Source organism: Geotrypetes seraphini, chromosome 2, assembly GCF_902459505.1.
Source record: "Geotrypetes seraphini chromosome 2, aGeoSer1.1, whole genome shotgun sequence".
Lineage (NCBI taxonomy): Eukaryota > Metazoa > Chordata > Amphibia > Gymnophiona > Dermophiidae > Geotrypetes > Geotrypetes seraphini.
In genome coordinates, this window is record NC_047085.1 from 493,775,066 (window position 1) to 493,795,786 (window position 20,721).

The following is a 20,721-nucleotide window of genomic DNA, read 5'->3' on the forward strand; positions in this document are numbered from 1 at the left end:
ATTATTTAGGGCTCCTTTTACTAAACTGCGTTAGCGTTTTTAGCGCACGCAAAACCCGACCACTGTTTTGCCCAACTCAACATCAGCAGCAAAAGCTTGACTTGAGGGAAGCCGTCTCTCCAACCAAGACATTACTCCCCATCCCTGCTTATCACCATTTAGTGGCCTTGGGTTAGTATGCAAATATGTAAAAAAAAATTGCAGCAGGAAAAAATATGAGAACATAAAATATGAAGAGAACATAATACGAGTCGCCCTTTCTTTCTGCTCCAACTGCACTTGAGGCGAAAGCAATCCGCCAGCCACCCTCAAGAGAAAACTACAAGTCCCAGCATGCCAGGCGCGCGTCTCCTGCTTTTATGTCACTTCCGGGGTTCCGCTTCCGGGATGAGAGCGGATTATTGTCGGAGCGTGTTTAGCCTGGCCGCGGCGGAGCTCCGGAGTGGTCCCCCGGCTCCAGCGGGAGGATGGAGGCCGTGCCCCGCATGCCCATGATCTGCCTGGACCTGAAGGAGGCTGGCGAGTTCGGCTTTAAGCAGGCCGTGAAGCAGGTAAGGAGAAGGAAGAGGGGGGGGTCTGAGCGGAGGGGGGCGCTGCGTTGGGGAGGAAGGGGCGAAAGCTTCCAGTAGTGGTCGCGGCCACTGCGGGAGCCCCCCGGGCCGCCGCCCCCCCCCGCGCCGCCGCCCCCCCCCGCGCCGCTGTCACCCATATGTGAGAGACTAGAGTCACCGGACTCGTGTCACCAATCAACGGGCAAGGGCAGCTGTCTCCGGCAGGTCACGTGATTCGCGCGTCATTAGTCACCGACGCTCCTTAGCGGTCTGTTGATTCACTCCATGACACGCTTTTTGTTGTTGTTGCCGATAGCATCAGTTGTACACTGCGATCCATTAAGCGAGCAAAGCGCAATCACAATGGGTCACATGACGAACGCGTCACCGTTCACTTACCCGAAGGGATCACGTGATTCATGCGCCACCAATCGCTGGCCAAGGAGCCCGCCAACCACACAATACAAAAGAAGGGATTGGCACGCTCGAGACGCTCGCGCAGGTTTAGGTCTGGTTGTTGGGTCATGGGGTAAAAAGTGCAGTATAGTGAAGTTCTGTGTAGGGAATAGGAGCAGGGTGTGAGAGCCATCGTTATATCTTTCCTGCTCTGATATAAACCCAACTGTTTCCACCTGGAAAGCAACTTCTGACTCTCTACAGGGGCCATTACTTCTGAAAAATGCCCCTTGTTAAAGTATAGGCTACCTTCTAGGAGAGATATCAAGGAAAAGTAGGAAAAGGAGAAGTAACAGCCATTGCCTACCCATGACCAGTCGATTACAAAGAATGTACATTGGCACTAGATCCCAATAGGATAAAAATTTGTATTAAAAAAAGCATGCACTGTTAAGAATATCTATGGCAAATTGTAACCTGTATTTGTTGATATTAGACCAGGGCTGTCCAACCTTTTGGCTTCTCTGGGCTGCATTGGCCAAAAAATGTTTTTCTGGGGCCACACAAACACTAACATTAGCTGATGAGCCCAAAAAAGGTTGAGCAGATCCCAAATTTGCAATCACTAATATAGAAGATGTATATATCTAATAATAAAGTTTCATTAAAGGGACACTGGAGAGGAACCCAGAAAAGCAGTAATACTTACTCTGACTGAATGATCCCTCCATGTGCACCGCTGACAGTAGGAGCAGCCACAGGCTTCTGCATCCCCATTCTGATGAGCAGGGATGCGCGCTCCTGGTTCTCCCATTCACTTCTATTACAGCTATCAGTTGGCAGGGCTTGGGAATCCTGAATAAATTATTGTAAACTGTATTCTTGTATACTGAGCTCCCCTGGGAGAATGGTATAGAACAGTGTTTTTCAACCTTTTTACACCTATGGACCGGCAGAAATAAAATATTTATTCTGTGGACGGCATCGTCCGTGGACCAGCGGTTGAAGAACACTGGGCTAAGTTGTGGGCCAGACCCCACCCATCTCTACCCAATCTCCACCCCACCCCCATAATAGTACTAATTGCACCTTGCACGTCCCGTGCCTCATCTGGAAGCCTTCCCTCTGACGTTGCAACGTCGGAGAGAAGGCTTCCGGTTCAGGCGCAGGATGCCCTTAGGAGCCACTACCCGTGGCTTTGTGCACTGAATCAGGAAGAGGAAGCTGGCTCGAAGATAACGCTGCATCGTTCGCACCGTGGACCGGCAGTTGAAGAACACTGTTTTGGGCCTGATGCATGTGCTGGCCCTGTGGACCGGCAGGAAATTTCTGTGGACCGGCACTGGTCCATAGACCAGTGGTTGAAGAACACTGGTCTAAGCTGTTTACATTTGGGTACTCAAGCATTTTTTTCACATCTGTTTCAGCAGGCTCACAATCTGTCTAATGTACCTGGGGCAGTGGAGGATTAAGTTATTTGCCCAGGGTCACAAGGAGCAACATGGGGCTTGAACCCACAATCTCAGGATGCTGAGGCTATAGCTGTAATTACTAGGCCACTCCTAAAACAGGGTGGTTTTGAGTTAAATCACAATTTAAATCGCTAGTCAGAAAGACTTGATTTAAATCATGGATTTCTACAGACTCATTCTTGCTGGTATAATTTTAATATTTACAACCAGGTGACATCAGAATAGGCCAGTTCTTGATATACTGCTCAAAACAGTCCACTACAGAGTTCCATCTAACATCTTGAGGGAGTGTTAGCTTGGTTCCACTCATTCTTTTCAGAGCTGCTGCAAAATGATTGTTATGAAAGTGTTTTGCAATTTCAATGGCATTAGTCTTTATGCTTTTTCAGTTTACGAATGCTAAGGAAGGTTAGAACTCTTTTCCATCATCAACATTTTTCTGTTCTGGTCCAATCAATTATATTATCCCGGTTAGATTATTGTAATGCTATTTATTTCAGCATTACAAAAATACCGCTGCGAAGCTGATTTTTGGAAAAAGTAAATTTGACCTTGTGACGCCTTTGCTTCTGAGCCTTCACTGGCTCCCGATTTATCTCAGGTTTCAATTTAAATGTGGTTGCATCTCTTTCAAAATCTTATATGGTATTTTTATTCCCCTCATTCCTCTGCTGTGGAACGTTTACAGATTTTCCTATGCAAGAGACATTCAACAATTCAAACTCTCCCTTCCTTCCAGAAAAGGAATTAAAGGAGTTAAGATCTTTCACATTCTCTCAACTATGGAATGAACTCCCCTTAATTTTGAGGAGCCCCAGTCCTTTTCAATTCTTCCGCAAATCTTTAAAAACTTTTCTATTTGCTAAACACTTTGAAAATTAATCCTTTTGAAATTTTTGTTGTTTCTCTTTCAGTATTTTTAAAATTATTGATAACCGAGTCGAGCTTCCTTTGGTTGATGACCCGGTATATAAAGCTAATAATAATAATAACTTTATTCTTGTATACTGCATTACCATGGAACTTCTATGCGGTTTACAGATGAAGAAACTGTACATTTACAGCGAAGTTACATTTTCAGCGATGCTACGTTTACATTTTTGGCGATGTTACATTTACGGTGAAGTTATTTTACAGCTAGGTTACATTTGCTGTAAGTTACATAGAGCGATGTTACATACAGCAGAGTTACCTACGGCGTAGATACATACTGCGGTGTTGATAAGGCAGAGCGGAGGCATTTAGTATGGGGAGTGACGAAGACAGGGTAATTAGTTGGATAGAGTGATCCATTTTGTTAAGCCATTTAGTGGTTGACAAGATTGGAGGAGTCGGAGAGTCTGGAGGTAAGTCGAGGTCAGAGGAGGAGGTCAAGTTTCCAGTTTTGTTGAGCTCAATAAAATATATTTGACATAAAGCTAAGGGCTCCTTTTACAAAGGTGTGTTAGGGCCTTAACGTGCGGAATAGCACGCGTGCTAGCTGCTACAGCCTTCTTTAAGGCAGGCAGTAATTTTTCGACTAGTGTGCACTAAAAACGCTAGCGCACCTTAGTGAAAGGAGCCCTAAGTTTTAGTTTAGTTTCTGGGACACTGAAGTCTTTGGCTAGGAGGTGCAGCAAATGAGTGCTGCACCTATATGTTATTAGTTTGGTATTCTCGTCAGGCTCTTCTAAATTTCTTGTCATCTTGGATACATTTTGCAGTATTGTCTGTGACTAAACTGCATACTAGCCATTTTAATTTTTTTTCACATTTCATTATAGCTTTTGCTGCTACTTCCTGTAAGTATTCTGCAATATGTGTATTTCCTGAGGTATCAATTTTTTTCTGCAAGAAAAACATTCCCTTCTTCTGTTGTTGTACAAGCACATACAACAGGATCATTGTGGACATTACTCCACCCATAAAGACTTAGCAAAAAATTTAAACATTGCATGCTACATAATTATAAACTAATACATATTTCAGGATGAATAATTTTTGGACTATAATGTATCTTAAATAGAAAAGTATCTTTAGTTAGATTTTTTTCCTCAAAAGAATTTTATTTAAAAAAATTTTGATTATTTTTTAAAATCATTGATTGTATTCCACCCTGATCTGAAGGAAAGGTGAGATAGGGAAGATACTATTGAGATATTTAAATACCTCCAAGGTATAAATGTACAGGCAGTGGGTCTCTTTTGCTGAAAGGAGACTCTAGAACAGGGGTGCCCAATAAGTCGATCGCTCAGGCAACCCGAGTCGATTGTGGAGCCATGCGGTTTCCCTTCTCTTTTTTCCCCTCCTGACCGGCGTGTAATTAATCTACCTCTTGAAGAACGCCGGCCAATCAGAGTGCTGGCAGGGCGGGGCTAGCAGGTCAGCGGGGAATGGAGCTTAGTGACCTACTACAGAAGCAGTGCACCCATGCCCAATTCTCCCTTTCTATTCCCTCCCCCACCTCAACATCTCTTTCCCTCCTTTCCTCTCTCCCAAGTTCATACCTTCTGTGTCCAAAAATGCATTCCTTCCCCCACCTAAACATCTCTTTCCCTCCCTTCTTCCACCCTCTCTTCCAAGTTCATGCCTTCTGTGTTCAAAAATGCACTCCCCCCTCCTTTGTTCGAGTCCAGATAACAGCAGGGGTTGGAAGCAGCTCGAGCCGAGAGGCTCATCTTCTTTTCCTGCCTGCAGCATGCCATGCGTAGCCAACCTGATTTCCCATTGATGTATTGACAATAAGCAGCCAACTTGGAACAGAGATTGGATCTCTGGCATGTATTATACATATATCAGAAATAAACGATTCATTTAGGAGCAAAATAACATGAGGTACAGCAAAAACTCTTGATGGTGCATGCATATCACCTGCAGTGAAGGATCAGCAGATTGTCTGGATTGGACTATTTCATGCTCCCCCCCCCCCTCTGAGTAGCTTCCAGGAATTAAGCACCTACTTCTTAATGTGATAAACTGATCTCCAATGATAAAACAAAACCTTATACCCCCTATAAGTTATCCCATCCAAGCTGAATGTCTTACAGAAAAAAATAAAATCCCAAAACTCTTCCTTTCCTACAGCAACTCAACTCTGGAGAGCTGTGGTGCCAGATGGCGACTAGGATACTAGAGATACAATAACTCGGTCGTTACTATTTTTTTCTTGAACTTTCAATACTGGGATCTGTGCTCTGCTTTTATCCATTTAAATTGAGCAGCATCAGAAGTTCAAGTAAAAAAAACAAGCCAGTGCTGGTCATAAATCGCTCTCTAGAAAGTGGCAAAATCTACAGCTTATTTTGAAATACTTACAGGAGCTAGCTATCTGCTCGAATGCAGTAGTAGTTGGGGAGCATTTTCAATAAAATGCACAGTACAAAGAAAAGAAAACCAAAACGTTTTTTTGCCGCAAACAGCTCTCCAGCAGACAGCAGGCTGTGAAATAATGGGCTGATCAGGGCTGCTACCTAACCCTCAAGTTTAAAATTGCTTTGCCCTCATCGAAGATACAGGTCGGCTCGTTTCACCTCCCTCCCAGGGCTCGAAGCCACCACGCCATCCAAGAAACAAGCACTCGACTGAAACTTTGCCCCGAGGCCCCAGGAACCTTCCCAGCAGCTGCTCCTCAGTTCCTGCTGCTGAAGCAGACAGGGCAGTGCACTCCCAGCCCCATGGTGCCAGGTTAGGGTTTGTCCAGGAGGGCGGGGGAGGAGGGCTCTGTCCTCCTGCTCTAGAATTATGCAGGCTGTCTTCGGCTCTAGCCTGCACGTGACAACCTCCCGACGAATCAGCAGCAACAGTTTCTGTCACGTGGGCAGTGAGCTCAGCATGTAGGCACACAGACTCTGTGTGCCTACGTGCTGAGCTCACTGCCTACGTAACAGAGACTGTAACTGCTGATTCGTCGGGAGCTCAGCGCGGTGCCGGACCCAGACTGGATATTAGGTAGGTTTCAGCATAGGAACCCCAGGTTCATCCCCGTGGGAGTCCCGTGGGCCTGGGAGGGATCCCAGTGGGAGTCTCGTTGACCTCAGGGGGATTCCCCCGATCCCATGCAGACCTCTACTCTAAACCTGGTAAAGTAGCAGTATCGATTATGGTTATGTGAAAAAAAAAAAATTGTAAATTTGTCTGATCTGGATGAGTGAGGAACACTGTATCCAGTGGAGCAGAAATGAGATTTTAAAGAGACAAACAGCCCAGAGCTATGTTTCAGGTAAGAAGGCGAGACCTGCATCTCTGGTGGATAATTAGTTTATTTAGTAACTTGTTATTTGCAGATCTGGTTCTGATATATATATATATATATACATATATATACATGAGGCAGGAGTGGTTAAATTGTCCTCGGTGCACTAATGTGAGATTGGGATCGGTAATAAGTGAGTGTTTCCTCATATTATGCCATTCTATAAACTGTTTCTGACAAACTATCGGACATGTGGTAGGCAAAGCGTGGGTGTACTCAGGTGTGGCGTGCCAAGTTTACACTTAAATTTCCGCCAGAAATTGATTTTCATTTTTATTTACAGTATTTCTTTGATTTATATTTTTTTTCTGGCTGCTTGAGTTCCAGTTAATAGAGCGTGTACTGTAGTCTTTTTGGGTTTCTCAGGGTATCCCATCCCCTTTGGTTTGTGTAAGATGAGAAAGTGGTGCTCATTTGTGGAAGCTACGGGTTATAACATGAGTGAAGGGTGGCATGGGTTGCATTAGAACAGTGTTCTTCAACTTTTTTACACCTATGAACCGGCGGAAATAAAAGAATTATTTTGTGGTTCGGCAAACTACTAGGACTGAAATTAAAAAAAAAAAACAAAAAACATTTCCACCCCATCTCTGCAAGCTCGGTCCCTGCAAACCATCTGAACCCATCCTCACAAGCCTCAGTTATGATTTTATATTGAATGTATTTTATTAAAGTATAAAAAGAAACAATATTCTGTACAATTGTCATTTTATAAATGCAAATAATACAGAGCAAAGATCAACAAAACCCCTGTCTCTCCTTCCCTTCACATATATCCCCTTTATCCCAGGACAAGCAGGCAGCATATTATCGACATGTGGGTGACGTCATCCATGGAGCCCCGTCGCGGACAGCTTTTCAAGCAAACTTGATTGAAGATCTCAAAATTTGCTAGTGCTGCCCACGCATGCGTGTGCCTTCCCGCTCCACTAGAGGGCGCATCCCCTCCTCGTGGTCTTCAGTTCTTAGTTTTCCGCGGAGCCAGAAAGCCCTGTCTCTGTGTTCTTCTAAGTGCCTTTCTAGCACCGTGGCTTCTTTATTTTGTTTGGGAGTCGCTGTGCGGTTCGTTCATCGTTTTTTGCTTTTGTTAGAGTATTTGTCTTTCGACACGGTAACCGGGGGCTCGTGGCCGTGGCCATTTTTTCCTTATGTCCCGGCCTCTTACCGGGTTTAAGAAGTGCTCCCAGTGCCGTCGGGTTATTTCGATCACAGACCCGCACCGCTGGTGTATCCTGTGCCTGGGTGCTGATCATCCAACGGACTCCTGTCCTCATTGTGCCACTCTTCAACCTAGTGCTCTTCGGCGACGTAGGGCCAGGATCGCGGAGCTCTTCGCCATGGAGGCTGCTCCTGCTTCGACCCCGGCCTTGACCTCAGCCTCGGTCTCGACGTTAGCCTCGAAGACCTCAGCCCCAGGCAAGTCTCCCTCGACCTCGAAGGTCTCAGCGGCCTCGACCTCAAAGACCTCGCTCCGGGTAAGTCCCCTCTTCCTCCTTCAGGTTCAGTTCAGCTGCCGAAGAAGCCTCCCTCGGAGCCTCTGGCCATCCAGCCGGTGAGTGTAGTCCCGCTGGCCTCGACGAGACCACCCTCCAAGACCTCTAAGCATGCTTCCACCATACGGGAATACTCTTCCTTGAGGTCGCCCTCGGTGGAACGCACTGCTGCACCTGCCCGACCTAATATGGTCACGGTGCCGATGTTCTTTTTTTTTATTTAAAGACAGCCGAAAAGGAGGGGGAAGCCTCCCTGGAATACTGCGTCGGCACATCCGTATCCACAAGCATGGACGCCGAGGAAGCCCGCTAAAAGAACGGGGAGGGGTCGACGATAGCCTGTGCTTAGAAGTCCCCGGAGGAAAGAGGAAGTTGCATCATCAGAGGCGGCCGCGACTCAGCAAAAGCCCCAAGGCTGCCTTCGTGAATCGCTGCACTGGCAAATACCGACAGCTGCTGGGAGGGGAGAAAGCCACTGTCGGAGGCTCCCCATGATCTCGCCAGCCCTGCGTGGACCGGCAGGAAATTGCAGCTCGTAGATCTTGCCAGCCCTGCGCTGACTGGCACCGGTCCACGGACCAGCAGTTGAGGAACAGTGCATTAGAATGTTTTATCGTTATCTGGCCTTCAACCTGAAGCAGAAATGTGAAACTATACTTGTACTAAACCATCATCCTCATTTGTCCTGTTGCTTAAGTGCACATCACAGATCTAAGCAATTGAGAGAGAAGGGAGGAGCACTGCATTACTGCAGGCACAGCTTACAGATTTCTAGAGTTGCAAAGCCTCTCATTAAAGTTTAACTTGCAGCCATGGCACTGATTTCAGCATGCCCATCCCCGGAGCCTAATTATATGTTAGCAAAGCAAGGTAGAAAAAGCAACAGAGGCTGGATTTATGAGTTGCATTAATAAGCTAGTGATGTTCATGTTTTGGTGTAATGGGGTATAATGATACTACTATCAGACGTGACTCTTCTTGCCTTCAAGCGGTAAAAGCCAAAAATGTTTCTGGTCCAAATAAAGATGTGATGGTGACGGCTGACAGTATGATTTCTGATAAAAGCATTAGTAGGCAATTTTTGTAGTGATGGTGGGGGGTTGTTTTTTTGCTTTGTTTTGATTTCAGTACACTTCTCCCTCCGTATTCACGGTTTCAGCATTCACCGTTTCGATTATTCGCGGATTTTAGCTTGCGGGCTCCTCCCCCCCAAAATTACATCAGTTTGCATAGAGAAATCGCTGATTCCCAGCACTTTCTTCACCGTGTTTTGCCTCTCCTTTAGGAACAGGCCAGGTCTCCCACCGTGTGATTCGCGGTTTCACCATGTTGATGGTTTTTAATAGAAATCAGTGAATAACATATGAAAAAGTTATTTGCGGTTTTTCTGTATTTGCGGTTCTGTTAATCTCCTTTCACAGCGAATACGGAGGGAGAAGTGTACTAATTAAACTGGGGGAAAAAAAAGTCATGCCATGCAGCTGCACCATCATTTCTCTGATTTATGTTGCCTGCCTAAAAGGTCCTGAATGTTTTTTGGTTATGCTAGCCATTATGAACCTGATTTAATAGGCGCTGTTCTCCTTTTTGTTAGAACTCCATGTCCCTAGGCATCGCACTAAGACATGGAAAGGAGGTCTGTGATATGTAAAACTGAAGAGCTAACTCAAAGCAAAAAAAAAAAAAAAGTTTGTATTTTAAGAGTCCAAACAGAACAACTAGAGTCTATTATAACTAAAAAGATTAAGACCAAAATAAAAGGCTGCTAGCTTAGTATGTTTTGTGGAATATAGGTTTCGTGAAAGCTGGGAAGCAAGGCTACTCTCGCATCTATCTTCCAGTACTAGTGCTGCCCGATTCAGGAAAAAAAATTTTGATTAGATTCAGCCTATTGAATGGGTTTTTCGATTCGATCGATTTTCCTTCCCAATTGGGTGTTTTTTTCAAACATCCTGGTGGGTTTATTTAACAGCCTCTTCACCCTGTTTACCTTCTCCTAACCGCACTGGCGCTGTGGTGTAAACAAAATCAACAAACTAAAAAGACTTTTCCTCTCTCTGTTAAATCCTAGCTCACGTTTGCGGTCTAACACCAGCTCTGGCAGGATACACATTTCAAATCTGACAAATTGTAATCACAAAACAGAAAATAAAATTATTTTTCCTACCATTTGTTGTCTGGTCATTATTCAAATCTTGTTGGTCCCAGGCTCTGGTTGTCTTCTGATAACTTGCTTGCCAGGGTCTTCTTCTTTCTCCGTGCTAACAATCCACCTGCCATCTCTGTCCTCTGGCATCTTTCCTTTTTTTCGTCTCCCTCCACAGATCCACCTTTTCTTAACTACCTTTTCATCCAGCATCTCTCCATCCTTCCCCACCACCCCAGGGTCCACCATCTCTCCCTTTCTTTTCTCATCTACCCTCCTATCCAGTATCTCTATCCATCCATTGTGTCCAACTTCTCTCCTTTTCTGTTCCTTCCCTCCCTAAATCCCATTGTCCATCATCTCTCTTCTTCTCCTCTATTTTTAGACCCATTATTTCTTCCCCCCAAAGTCCAGCATATGCACGTCTCTTTGAACCTCCCTTCCCTCCCTCCGTGTACTTCTGCACCACGGCCCCCTCCCTTGAAGGTCTGTCCCCCCCATGAAGGCCTGCCTCTCCCCCATGAAGACCTGCCTCTCCCCCATGAAAACCTGCCTCTCCCCCTTAAAGGCCTGCCTGCCCCCCTTAAAGGCCTGCCTGCCCCCCTTGAAGGCCTGTCTCCCCCCCCTTGAAGGCCTGTCTCCCCCCCCTTGAAGGCCTGTCTCCCCCCCTTGAAGGCCTGTCTCCCCCCCTTGAAGGCCTGTCTCCCCCCCCTTGAAGGCCTGTCTCCCCCCCTTGAAGGCCTGTCTCCCCCCCCTTGAAGGCCTGTCTCCCCCCCTTGAAGGCCTGTCTCCCCCCCCCTTGAAGGCCTGTCTCCCCCCCTTGAAGGCATGTCTCCCCCCCTTGAAGGCATGTCTCCCCCCCTTGAAGGCATGTCTCCCCCCCTTGAAGGCATGTCTCCCCCCTTGAAGGCATGTCTCCCCCCCCTTGAAGGCATGTCTCCCCCCCCTTGAAGGCATGTCTCCCCCCCTTGAAGGCATGTCTCCCCCCCCCCTTGAAGGCATGTCTCCCCCCCCCCTTGAAGGCATGTCTCCCCCCCCCTTGAAGGCATGTCTCCCCCCCCTGAAGGCATGTCTCCCCCCCTGAAGGCATGTCTCCCCCCCTGAAGGCATGTCTCCCCCCCTGAAGGCATGTCTCCCCCCCTGAAGGCATGTCTCCCCCCCTTGAAGGCCTGTCTCCCCCCCCCTTGAAGGCCTGTCTCCCCCCCCCTTGAAGGCCTGTCTCCCCCCCCTTGAAGGCCTGTCTCCCCCCCCTTGAAGGCCTGTCTCCCCCCCCTTGAAGGCCTGTCTCCCCCCCCTTGAAGGCCTGTCTCCCCCCCCCTTGAAGGCCTGTCTCCCCCCCCTTGAAGACCTGTCTCCCCCCCCTTGAAGGCCTGTCTCCCCCCCTTGAAGGCCTGTCTCCCCCCCTTGAAGGCCTGTCTCCCCCCCTTGAAAGCCTGTCTCCCCCCCTTGAAAGCCTGTCTCCCCCCCCTTGAAAGCCTGTCTCCCCCCCCTTGAAGGCCTGTCTCCCCCCCCCTTGAAGGCCTGTCTCCCCCCACTAAATGCCTATCTGCCTGTTCCCCCTAAAGGCCTTTCCCACCCCCCACACCGAAGGACTGCTCACACACCTCTCCCCCGGAAGGCCTGCGAGTTCCCCCTAGCCTCCCACTGGTGTCCGGCTTCCCCCCTGGCCTTCCCGCACCCATTTACCTTTGAAGAGTAGCCTGCACAGAAGATCGCAGCGTTAGCGATGTCTGCAAACAGCTTCGGAGCTGATTTCTCTGCCACGGTAGAGGAGGGGCGAGACTGCGGCAGAGGAAACAGCTCCGAAGCTCGTTTGCAGACATCGCTAATGTTGCGATCTTCTGTGCAGGCTACTCTTCAAAGGTAAACGGGGGGGAGGGGGGAACCGGACGCTGGTGGGGGGGAACTGGACAGCAGCACTTCGCGACTGACCCTCCCCCCTCTCCCTTTAAAGCAGGTGCGGCAGCGGCCGGCCAACAAGAGCAGCGCTGCTGCTCCTGCTTGAAGGGTGAGGGTCACCCGAATCGGGAAGCCGATTTTTTGTTGTTTTAAATCGATTCGAATCGATTTACCCAAAGTGAATCGGTGAACCGATTCAAATCGTGAATCAGGCAGCACTACCCAGTACTTACAGCGTGTCTGTTTTTAAACCTCTTGCTGAGGGCTGACAGTGGAAATACCATATGCTACAGAGGCTTGAAAACCTATATGTAAAATACTTTTACGAAGCCGCATTAGCAGTTTAACACGCATAATAACACGTGCTAATTTGCCAGCCGTGCTAGCCGCTGCCGCCTCCTCTTGAGCAGGCGGTATTTTTTCGGCTAGCGCAGGGGTTAGCGCACACTAAAAAGGTGCGTGCGAGCCCTTAATTTGGGCACAGAAGTGGTGTCAGGTAAAAACTAAAAAGACTGCATAAACAGACAATGTATTGAAGCACAGATTAGTTGACAAGGCTGACTGCGCTACCACCACGAAACTTGCAATAAGGAAAGCACGTTGAATGTCAAAAGAAAACATCATACTTGATATATAATAAACCGAGATCAAAGCCAAAACGACTAAATTAAAAGGGGATCGATTCCGAACAAACGTAAGGAAGTGCATCTTCACCCAGAGAGTGGTGGAAAACTGGAACGCTCTTCCGGAGCCTGTTATAGGGGAAAACACCCGCCAGGGATTCAAGACAAAGTTAGACAAGTTCCTGCTGAACCAGAACGTACCCAGGTAAGGCTAGTCTCAGTTAGGGCACTGGTCTTTGACCTAAGGGCCGCCACATGAGCGGACTACTGGGCACGATAGGCCACTGGTCTGACCCAGCAGCAGCAATTCTTATGTAAACTGCTTTGGTTGTACCAAAGAAAGAGAGTACAGTGAAACCTCAGTTTGTGAGTAATGTGGTTTGCGAGTGTTTTGCAAGACGAGCAAAACACTGAAGCAAACTGTCACTGAGCATTGACTCGATTTGCGAGCCCCCACCCGACCCCGAGAACCGGCAGTGTAGCTTCCCCCAAGGCCACCGGTGCTGCTCCCTCCCTATGTAATGAGAATCTCGGAGAGGGTGAGATCTAGAAGGCCTTGAGCATGTGCAGATGCTCAAGGCCCAGCAGCAGCCCAGCAGAAAATTGGCAGCAGGCACTTTCTAACACCGGCGGCGCACGGGTAAGGACAGGGCCAGTCAATGGGGGGGGGGGGGGGTGGAGGCGGTTGCAAAGGGAGGGAGCAGCGCCGGTGGCCTCGGGAGGAGCAATACTGCTGCTTCCCGGGATCGGCTCGGGGGTCGGGTCAGGTGTCGGCTCGGGGGGTCGGGTGGAACGAATCATCCGAGTTGCCATTATGACCTGTGGGGAAAGTTGCTTTGCTATACGAGTACTTTGGATTACGAGCATGCTTCTGGAACGAATTATGCTCGCAAACCAAGGTACCACAGTATATCAAATATATTACAGTTACCTTACCTCCTCTAATACAGCAAAATTCATCACCAAGATTGGTTGCTGGAGTGTGTACACACTAATGGAAACAATAAATTGTGTGCAATTGATTAAGGAAATGAAACGGTGTCACCTTGACATACTCGGTGTAAGTGAAACAAAGTGGACAGAAATCTATTGACGAAACAACAATAATACTGTCTGGAAATAAAGATGGGGCGAGCATAAAGTGATGTAAGCTTCTTGTCATCAGTTTCGGCTGAGACAGTGATATAATGAGACCAGTTTCTGAGAGAAACTTAATTGCAGTAAGATATATAGTTCAGCATATTGAAGGTCACAGTTAAACAGTGTTATGGACCCACAAGATGCGGGGAAGGACAGTTCCAATGCGTACTTCAAGACATCAATCAAGTTCCAAAACATGATATATTGATATTAATGGGTGCTCTAAATACCAAAGCTGAAAAAGACGACAACGGGAAATGCCAACATTGTACCACCAATGACTTAAACCGTGTTAAAAAGCAACAGTCTACTAACACAGCCGTTCTGTTAGCAAATTTTAAAAAGCGAGTCATTCTCCAAAAAACGCTCATGTAAATGAGGTTGGCGGAGAGTAGCGAAGACTCACTAAATTTGCATGTGCCCATCGCTGGCGATTGCTGGAGAAAAAAAAAAAATAAAACCAAAACACAACAATGGCGGGAGAGATGTTCAATCTGGAGATTGATATGAGGATAAATTTTTCCCCGTCCCTGCAGGAACTCAATTTCCCCTTCGCCGTCCCTGTCTCATTCCTTTAAGCTCTGTCTTAACCACACAAGCCTCAAACACTTATGATTTTAAAGTGTTTGGGCTTGTACCGGCATCCCTGGACCAGTCGCTTATATTTGTCTCCAAAAGCCGACACTGCTTTTAGAAAATGGCTTGGCAATTTTTAAAAATCTGCTGGAGAGCTCATTTCAGTGTTGAAGAGTCCATTTGCATATTGATTCACTCCCTGGTTATAACACATTTCAACTACTGAAATTCTCTCAAGCTAGGTTTACCCCTATTGAAGATTATGGGAAAATTGGGGGGAGGGACTCTGGGACTGTTTTTAGGGTCCAAAAATACCAACTGTATTCTCTTCAAGTTATTTATAACACAAAACCAAAATAATTGTGTACCACAGTAGTTCTTATTACAAGGAGGAAAAAGCCTCAGATCCCCATTTCCAGCCAGAACAAATCTTGCTGGGAGGCTAGAAAGGGTAAATACCTCACTGGCTTGTAAAAACCTCCTTGTTTGATTATAAATGTTCTTAATGTATCTTATGAATCTTCAAAAAACACTAATTGAGACTTTAACTTAATTTAGTGTACAGCTCTGAATATGCAGTTCACGTCAAACAATTACTGAACACAATAAAAAAAACTCCAAGAAGAAACTGCCTAAAGAACTTACAGAAGATTCAAATGTAGAGGCAGTAAATAAGTCAACAGGTTCTAAGAGTGGTATTCTGGAGATAAGAAAAAAATGTGTGAACACAGGACAATACCTGAAATATTTTACATATATAAAATTTTTGTGAAAAGGGATATTCTCAGTGTGAGAGATCAGCGAAAGGAGGAGAACCTCCAGCACTTGGAACGGCAAGGCAAAGGCTAACAAACCCCTACCCGCACACCCTCATCGGATATCTCACGTGTGCCTCAACAGAAATAGTGAAAATAAATCATTATAATAGAAATAGTGTAATAAATCATTATAATAATCACACAAGTGAATTAAAGCCAGAATACCGCTCTGAGAACCCTCCCCCCAGCCAATTCCCAAAAATAAACTCAGACTTAGCTTGGATTAGATGAAAACAGTTTCCTTCGATTAAACAGGAAAGTCCAGGGAATCACTACATTCAAAGATCCCCTTATATCAGGGTCCATATTCTGATTTATCCAGTTCACAGAAGATTCTTGAGATTCCACGTGTTGGGGGAGACACTGCCAGTTCTCCTATTCAGGCTGGCAAAGGCACTGCACACCTTCACCAAGGTAATTGTAGTGTCGGCTGCCCACTCTGAAAGAAGGGAATTCAAGTGCATCCCTACTTGAACAATTGGCTGATCAGGGCCCTATCCAAAATGGAACAAGAGAGTGCGGTGACTCAAGTAGTTCAGCTATTGCAGTTCTTGGGTTGGATTGTCAACTTCGTAAGAGTCACTTAGAGCAGTGTTTTTCAACCTTTTTACACCTATGGACCGGCAGAAATAAAATAATTATTCTGTGGACCGGCATCGGTCTGAGGACCAGCGGTTGAAGAACACTGAGCTAAGTCGTGGGCCAGACCCCGCCCATCTCTACCCAATCTCCACCCCAGACCCCGCCCCCATAATAGTACTAATTGCACCTTGCAACGTTAGAGAGAAGGCTTCCGGTTCAGGCGCAGGATGCCTGTAGGAGCCACTGCCCGTGGCTTTGTCCTCTGAATCAGTTAGGAAGAGGGAGCTGGCTCGAAGATAACGCCGCATCGATCGCACTGTGGGTTGAAGAACACTGTTTTGGGCCTGATGCATGTGCTGGCCCTGTGGACCAGCAGGAGATTTCTGTGGACCGGCACTGGTCCATGGACCGGTGGTTGAAGAACACTGACTTAGAGCCAATTCAAAAATTGGAGTACTTGGGAATATGCTTCAATGTGGCAGAGAGCCGAGTCTTTCTTCTCGAACCATGCAAATGGAAGATTATGAAATAGATCTAGAACTTTTTGACGATTCCAGCTCTAAAGTATGGCACTATCTTAGGTTCCATGACAGCGACCAAAGACATGGTTCCATAGGCGAGGGCTCATATGCCTCCCTCCAGCATGCTCTATTGTCCCACTGGTTTCCACAGATGAATTCGCTCTGGAAGCCACTGACATATGGATGGTGGAAGCTCGGCAGAGCTTGCATTGGTGTCTACGATGAGTCCCTGACAAGAGTCGTGCCACTCTGCATCTCCTCTTGGGTGATTTTGACAACTGATGCCAGTTTGTACGGCTGGGGATGACATTGTCGTGGGCTTCCAGTCCAAGGCCAATGGACTGTATTGCAGAGAAGTGGTCCATAAACCGTCTGGTGCTACGGGCCATTTGTCTCGCCTTGCAAACTCTGGAGAAACATCTGGAAGGCAAGGTGGTCAGGGTGTTCTCGGACAATGCCACAGCGGTGGTTTATGTCAATCAACAGGGAGGCAGCCATGTTGCTATTCATTTAGGCAGAGTCCATACAAGTGATTTCAGTGGCGCATGTTGCAGGAGTAGACAATATGCTAGCTGACTCTCAGAAGGAAGAGCTTTCACTCGGAGGAGAGGTCACTGTTCCAGAGGGCTTTTGACTACATAGTAGAATGATAGGAGCAGCTGATAATTGACCTCATAGCGTCAGCAGTAGAGAATGTCACTTCCTGGTTTGGCTCTTCTGCTGGAAAATCAAGCTACCTAATGTCATCTGCCCTCCCCCTTCCCTTCCTGTTGTTTTTTTTTTTTTTTAATATCAGTTCGCCTAGAGCTTGTTCAGGTTTGTGCGACTCACAATTAGAAGATTAGATTAGATGACATTGTCTGCTGACTAGAGAATGACCCTGTCCCATGGGACTATCTACATCCCTGTCCTGTCCCTGCGAGTTCTATCCCTGCAAGCTCTGTCCTCATTTGCACAAGTCATTCTCTAGACTCAGTGGACAACAAGAAGGTGGCTCGAATTTTCAGCAGAGGAGCTGAACCAGGAGACGATAGCTTGGGACGCCTGGTCCAATGCACTGCTGCATCTTAAGATAAGTTATGCTTTTGCTATAAGAATGAAATAACTAAAGAAAAACCTAAATAAAATAGGAAGTTTAAAATGATCAATAAGATAACACAATAAAGGGGATCAATGAGGATTGCAGCCGGATCGTGTTAAATTACTCGATTGGCAGTCTGAGGATCCCCCCCAAAAACTGCTGTATTGTCTTTCATTTGTATTTCATGTTATAAAATATGTAGATATTTAAACATCTCTAGCATATCTCCTTTCCTCCAAAGTATACATATCGAGATCTTTGTCCCCATACGCATTATGATGAAGATAGCCTTCCTCTGGACCAACTTCCATCCTGTTTCTATGTTTTTGAAAGTGCAGCCTCCAGCATTGTACACAATATTCTAAATGAGGTTTCACTAGAGACTTATACGGAGGTATTGGTACCTCTATTTTTCCTCCTCTCCCTATGCACCCTAACATCACTCTAGCTTTTGCCGTTGCCTTTTCATCCTGTTTGGCCACTTTATGATTATCACATGCTGTCACACCCAAGTCCCGCTCCTCTTTCATGCACAGAAGTTCTTCACCTGCTAAACTGTACTGTTCCTTTGGGTTTTTGCAGCCCAAATGCACGACCTTGAAAAACTTTGCAGAACCAGTCTCAGATTTCTTACTGATAGACGTGAAGGTTAGAAATTTTGTAAGATAACATACAATGTGATAACTTTGATTTTAGTATGTTTATTTTTTTTGTGTGTTTTAAGAATAGTTTGTATTTTCCTTTGCATATGATAACCACATATTGTCATGTTTATTGAGTTTCAAAAGAAGAAAGGTTGAGAACCACTGTTATAGAGAATCAACAATATGCTGGCAGGAATATTCAGTCTTTGGCTGATTACCGACACGACAATGTGCTCAAAAGTTTCATTTTATTTATTGCTGTTCTTCCTTTGATCTTTGGTTTTTTTGTCCTTCCCTCAACAGTTTGTTCTAAAGATTTATGGGGAGAATCCGGAGAATTACAATGAAGAGCTGAAGAAACTTGAACAACTGAGACAGGTAAAAGCTCTTAAGGATTCCTGGTGCAGTTCCCTGGGTGAATGAAGGAGATTTGCTACTCCTCTTTCATCTCTCTTACTCCCAGATTCAGTAAATTCCACCCAAAATTGCACACAATTCTGAGATAGTAATGATTAAGAAGGGGATCACAAACAGATCTGAAAAGGTTATCATTCTGTTGTAGCAGGCCATGGTACGCTCCCACCTGGAATAGTGCGTCCAACACTGGTCGCCGTACATGAAGAAGGACATAGTACTACTCAAAAGGGTCCAGAGAAGAGCGACCAAAAATGGTTAAGGGTCTAGAGGAGTTGCCGTACAATGAGAGGCTAGAGAAACTGGACCTCTTCTCCCTTGAAAAGAGGGGACATGATCGAAGCATTCAAGATATTGAAGGGAATTGACTTAGTGGAGAAAGAGAGATTGTTCACCCTCTCCAAGGTGGAGAGAACAAAGTTAGAAGGGAAAAGATTCCGTATAAACGTAAGGAAGTTCTTCTGGGTTCTCTCTGGGTGAACCCAGAGAGTGGTAGAAATCTGGAACGCTCTTCCAGGAGGCTGTTATAAGGGAAAACACCCTTCAGGGATTCAAGACAAGGTTGGATAAGTTCCTACTGGAACAGAACATAAGCAGGTAAGGCTAGACTCAAATAGGGTACTGGTCTTTGACCCAGCAGTGACAAATCTTATGTTCTTATAATTGGTCGTTAACAATTATTGACATCAATTGGTTATAATTTGGATTTGGGCTATGCACGATTCTGTAAGGATCCACACCCAGATCCTCTTGCGCAAAATCCAGTAGGGGGCGCATGGCTGTGGGAGGAGCATGAGTGGGTCAGGGGTATTCCAAAGAATTACACACAGTGTTATTGAATTTGAGAGCCCTGAAAAATAATGATCAGAAACAAAAGTAAATTTAAAGTGGGGGAGGGTCCTCAGTCTTCACAACTCATAAACAGCGGTAGAACACCCCCTCCCCCTTGCAACAGAGTCATCACTTCATAAACCCCCTGGACCCTTCCCGTAGTATAGGTGAATCCAAAAATAAGTGATTTTATCCAAAATAAATATGTTCCGAAATCAGGATTGTGTAAAATCGCTGCTGTTCAATCAGAAAAAAAAACGGTGTCCATAGTAAGTATCACCGCAAAAAACACTACTGGGAAAACCAAAAATAAACACAGCATTTATCGTGAGGAATGAAAAATCAAAGCTCATCAACTGCTCCGCATGCTGTTTAAAGTCCAACGGGGCTCCGTTTCGTAGGTAAAAACCTTCTTCCTCGGGAACTTCAGCACTGCTTCGTTCCAGCAAGCTGCGAAGTGACGAGCAAGTTTGAATTTGAGGCCAGCATTCTCAAGTTGTGCGTTAGGATTTACATTGGGTTTTAGTTGGGCATGCTAAGCGCTTTTTTTTTTTTTTTTTTTTTAAATTTCTTTATTCATTTTTTTTCATATTACAAGTGTATCAGAAAAATACATATAATCTTATAAACACACTTGATTTTCCTTCATGAATACTTTAAGTACAATATATCATATTTATATTTATATTTTTATAATGTTTTAGATAATATGTAAATCATTTAATATGTATGACAAATATAAATAAAATTTAACCCCCCCCCAAGCCCTCCCTTCCTATTTCAGAAAATCTAACCTAATACTTCAAAATGCATTAATTAATTCATACATATTGTGAGGTAAATAAAATAATACCCACCCACATCCCCACTTAACAAATCTCTTATTATGGGAAAATGTTATTAATCATTACAAAAATCTGCTAACGGTCTCCAAATCTTCAGAAATTTACCAAAATAACCTTTCTGTGTTGCTATTGTGCAGCTCCATTTTATATATATGGCATACCGAATTCCACCAAAAGTTATAACTTAATCTGTCATAATTTTTCCAGTTACATGTTATTTGTTGAATTGCTACTCCAGTTAATATGAATAAAAGCTTATTATTATGTGACGAAATTTGACTTTTTGCTCTCATTGTTGTACCAAATAAAATAGTATCATAAGTCAAGGCTACTGGATTGTCCATCATCCTATTTATTTGAGGCCAAATTGATTTCCAAAATAATAATATATATGGACAATAGAATAAAAGATGATCTAATGTCCCAGCCTCAAGATGACAGTGCCAACATTTATTAGA

General features: G+C 45.5%; 1 protein-coding gene across 1 annotated transcript in view; it reads left to right on the forward strand.

Moving 5' to 3' along the window:
• Positions 1–333: 333 nt before the first annotated feature.
• Positions 334–20,721, forward strand: part of PTPN23 (protein tyrosine phosphatase non-receptor type 23) — a 190,485-nt gene continuing 170,097 nt past the window's right edge. Inside the window, exons 1-2 of the mRNA XM_033931921.1 lie at positions 334–551; positions 18,477–18,551. Coding sequence (XP_033787812.1) covers positions 468–551; positions 18,477–18,551 — 159 coding nt within the window. The 5' untranslated portion in view covers positions 334–467. The remainder of the gene's footprint in view (positions 552–18,476; positions 18,552–20,721) is intronic.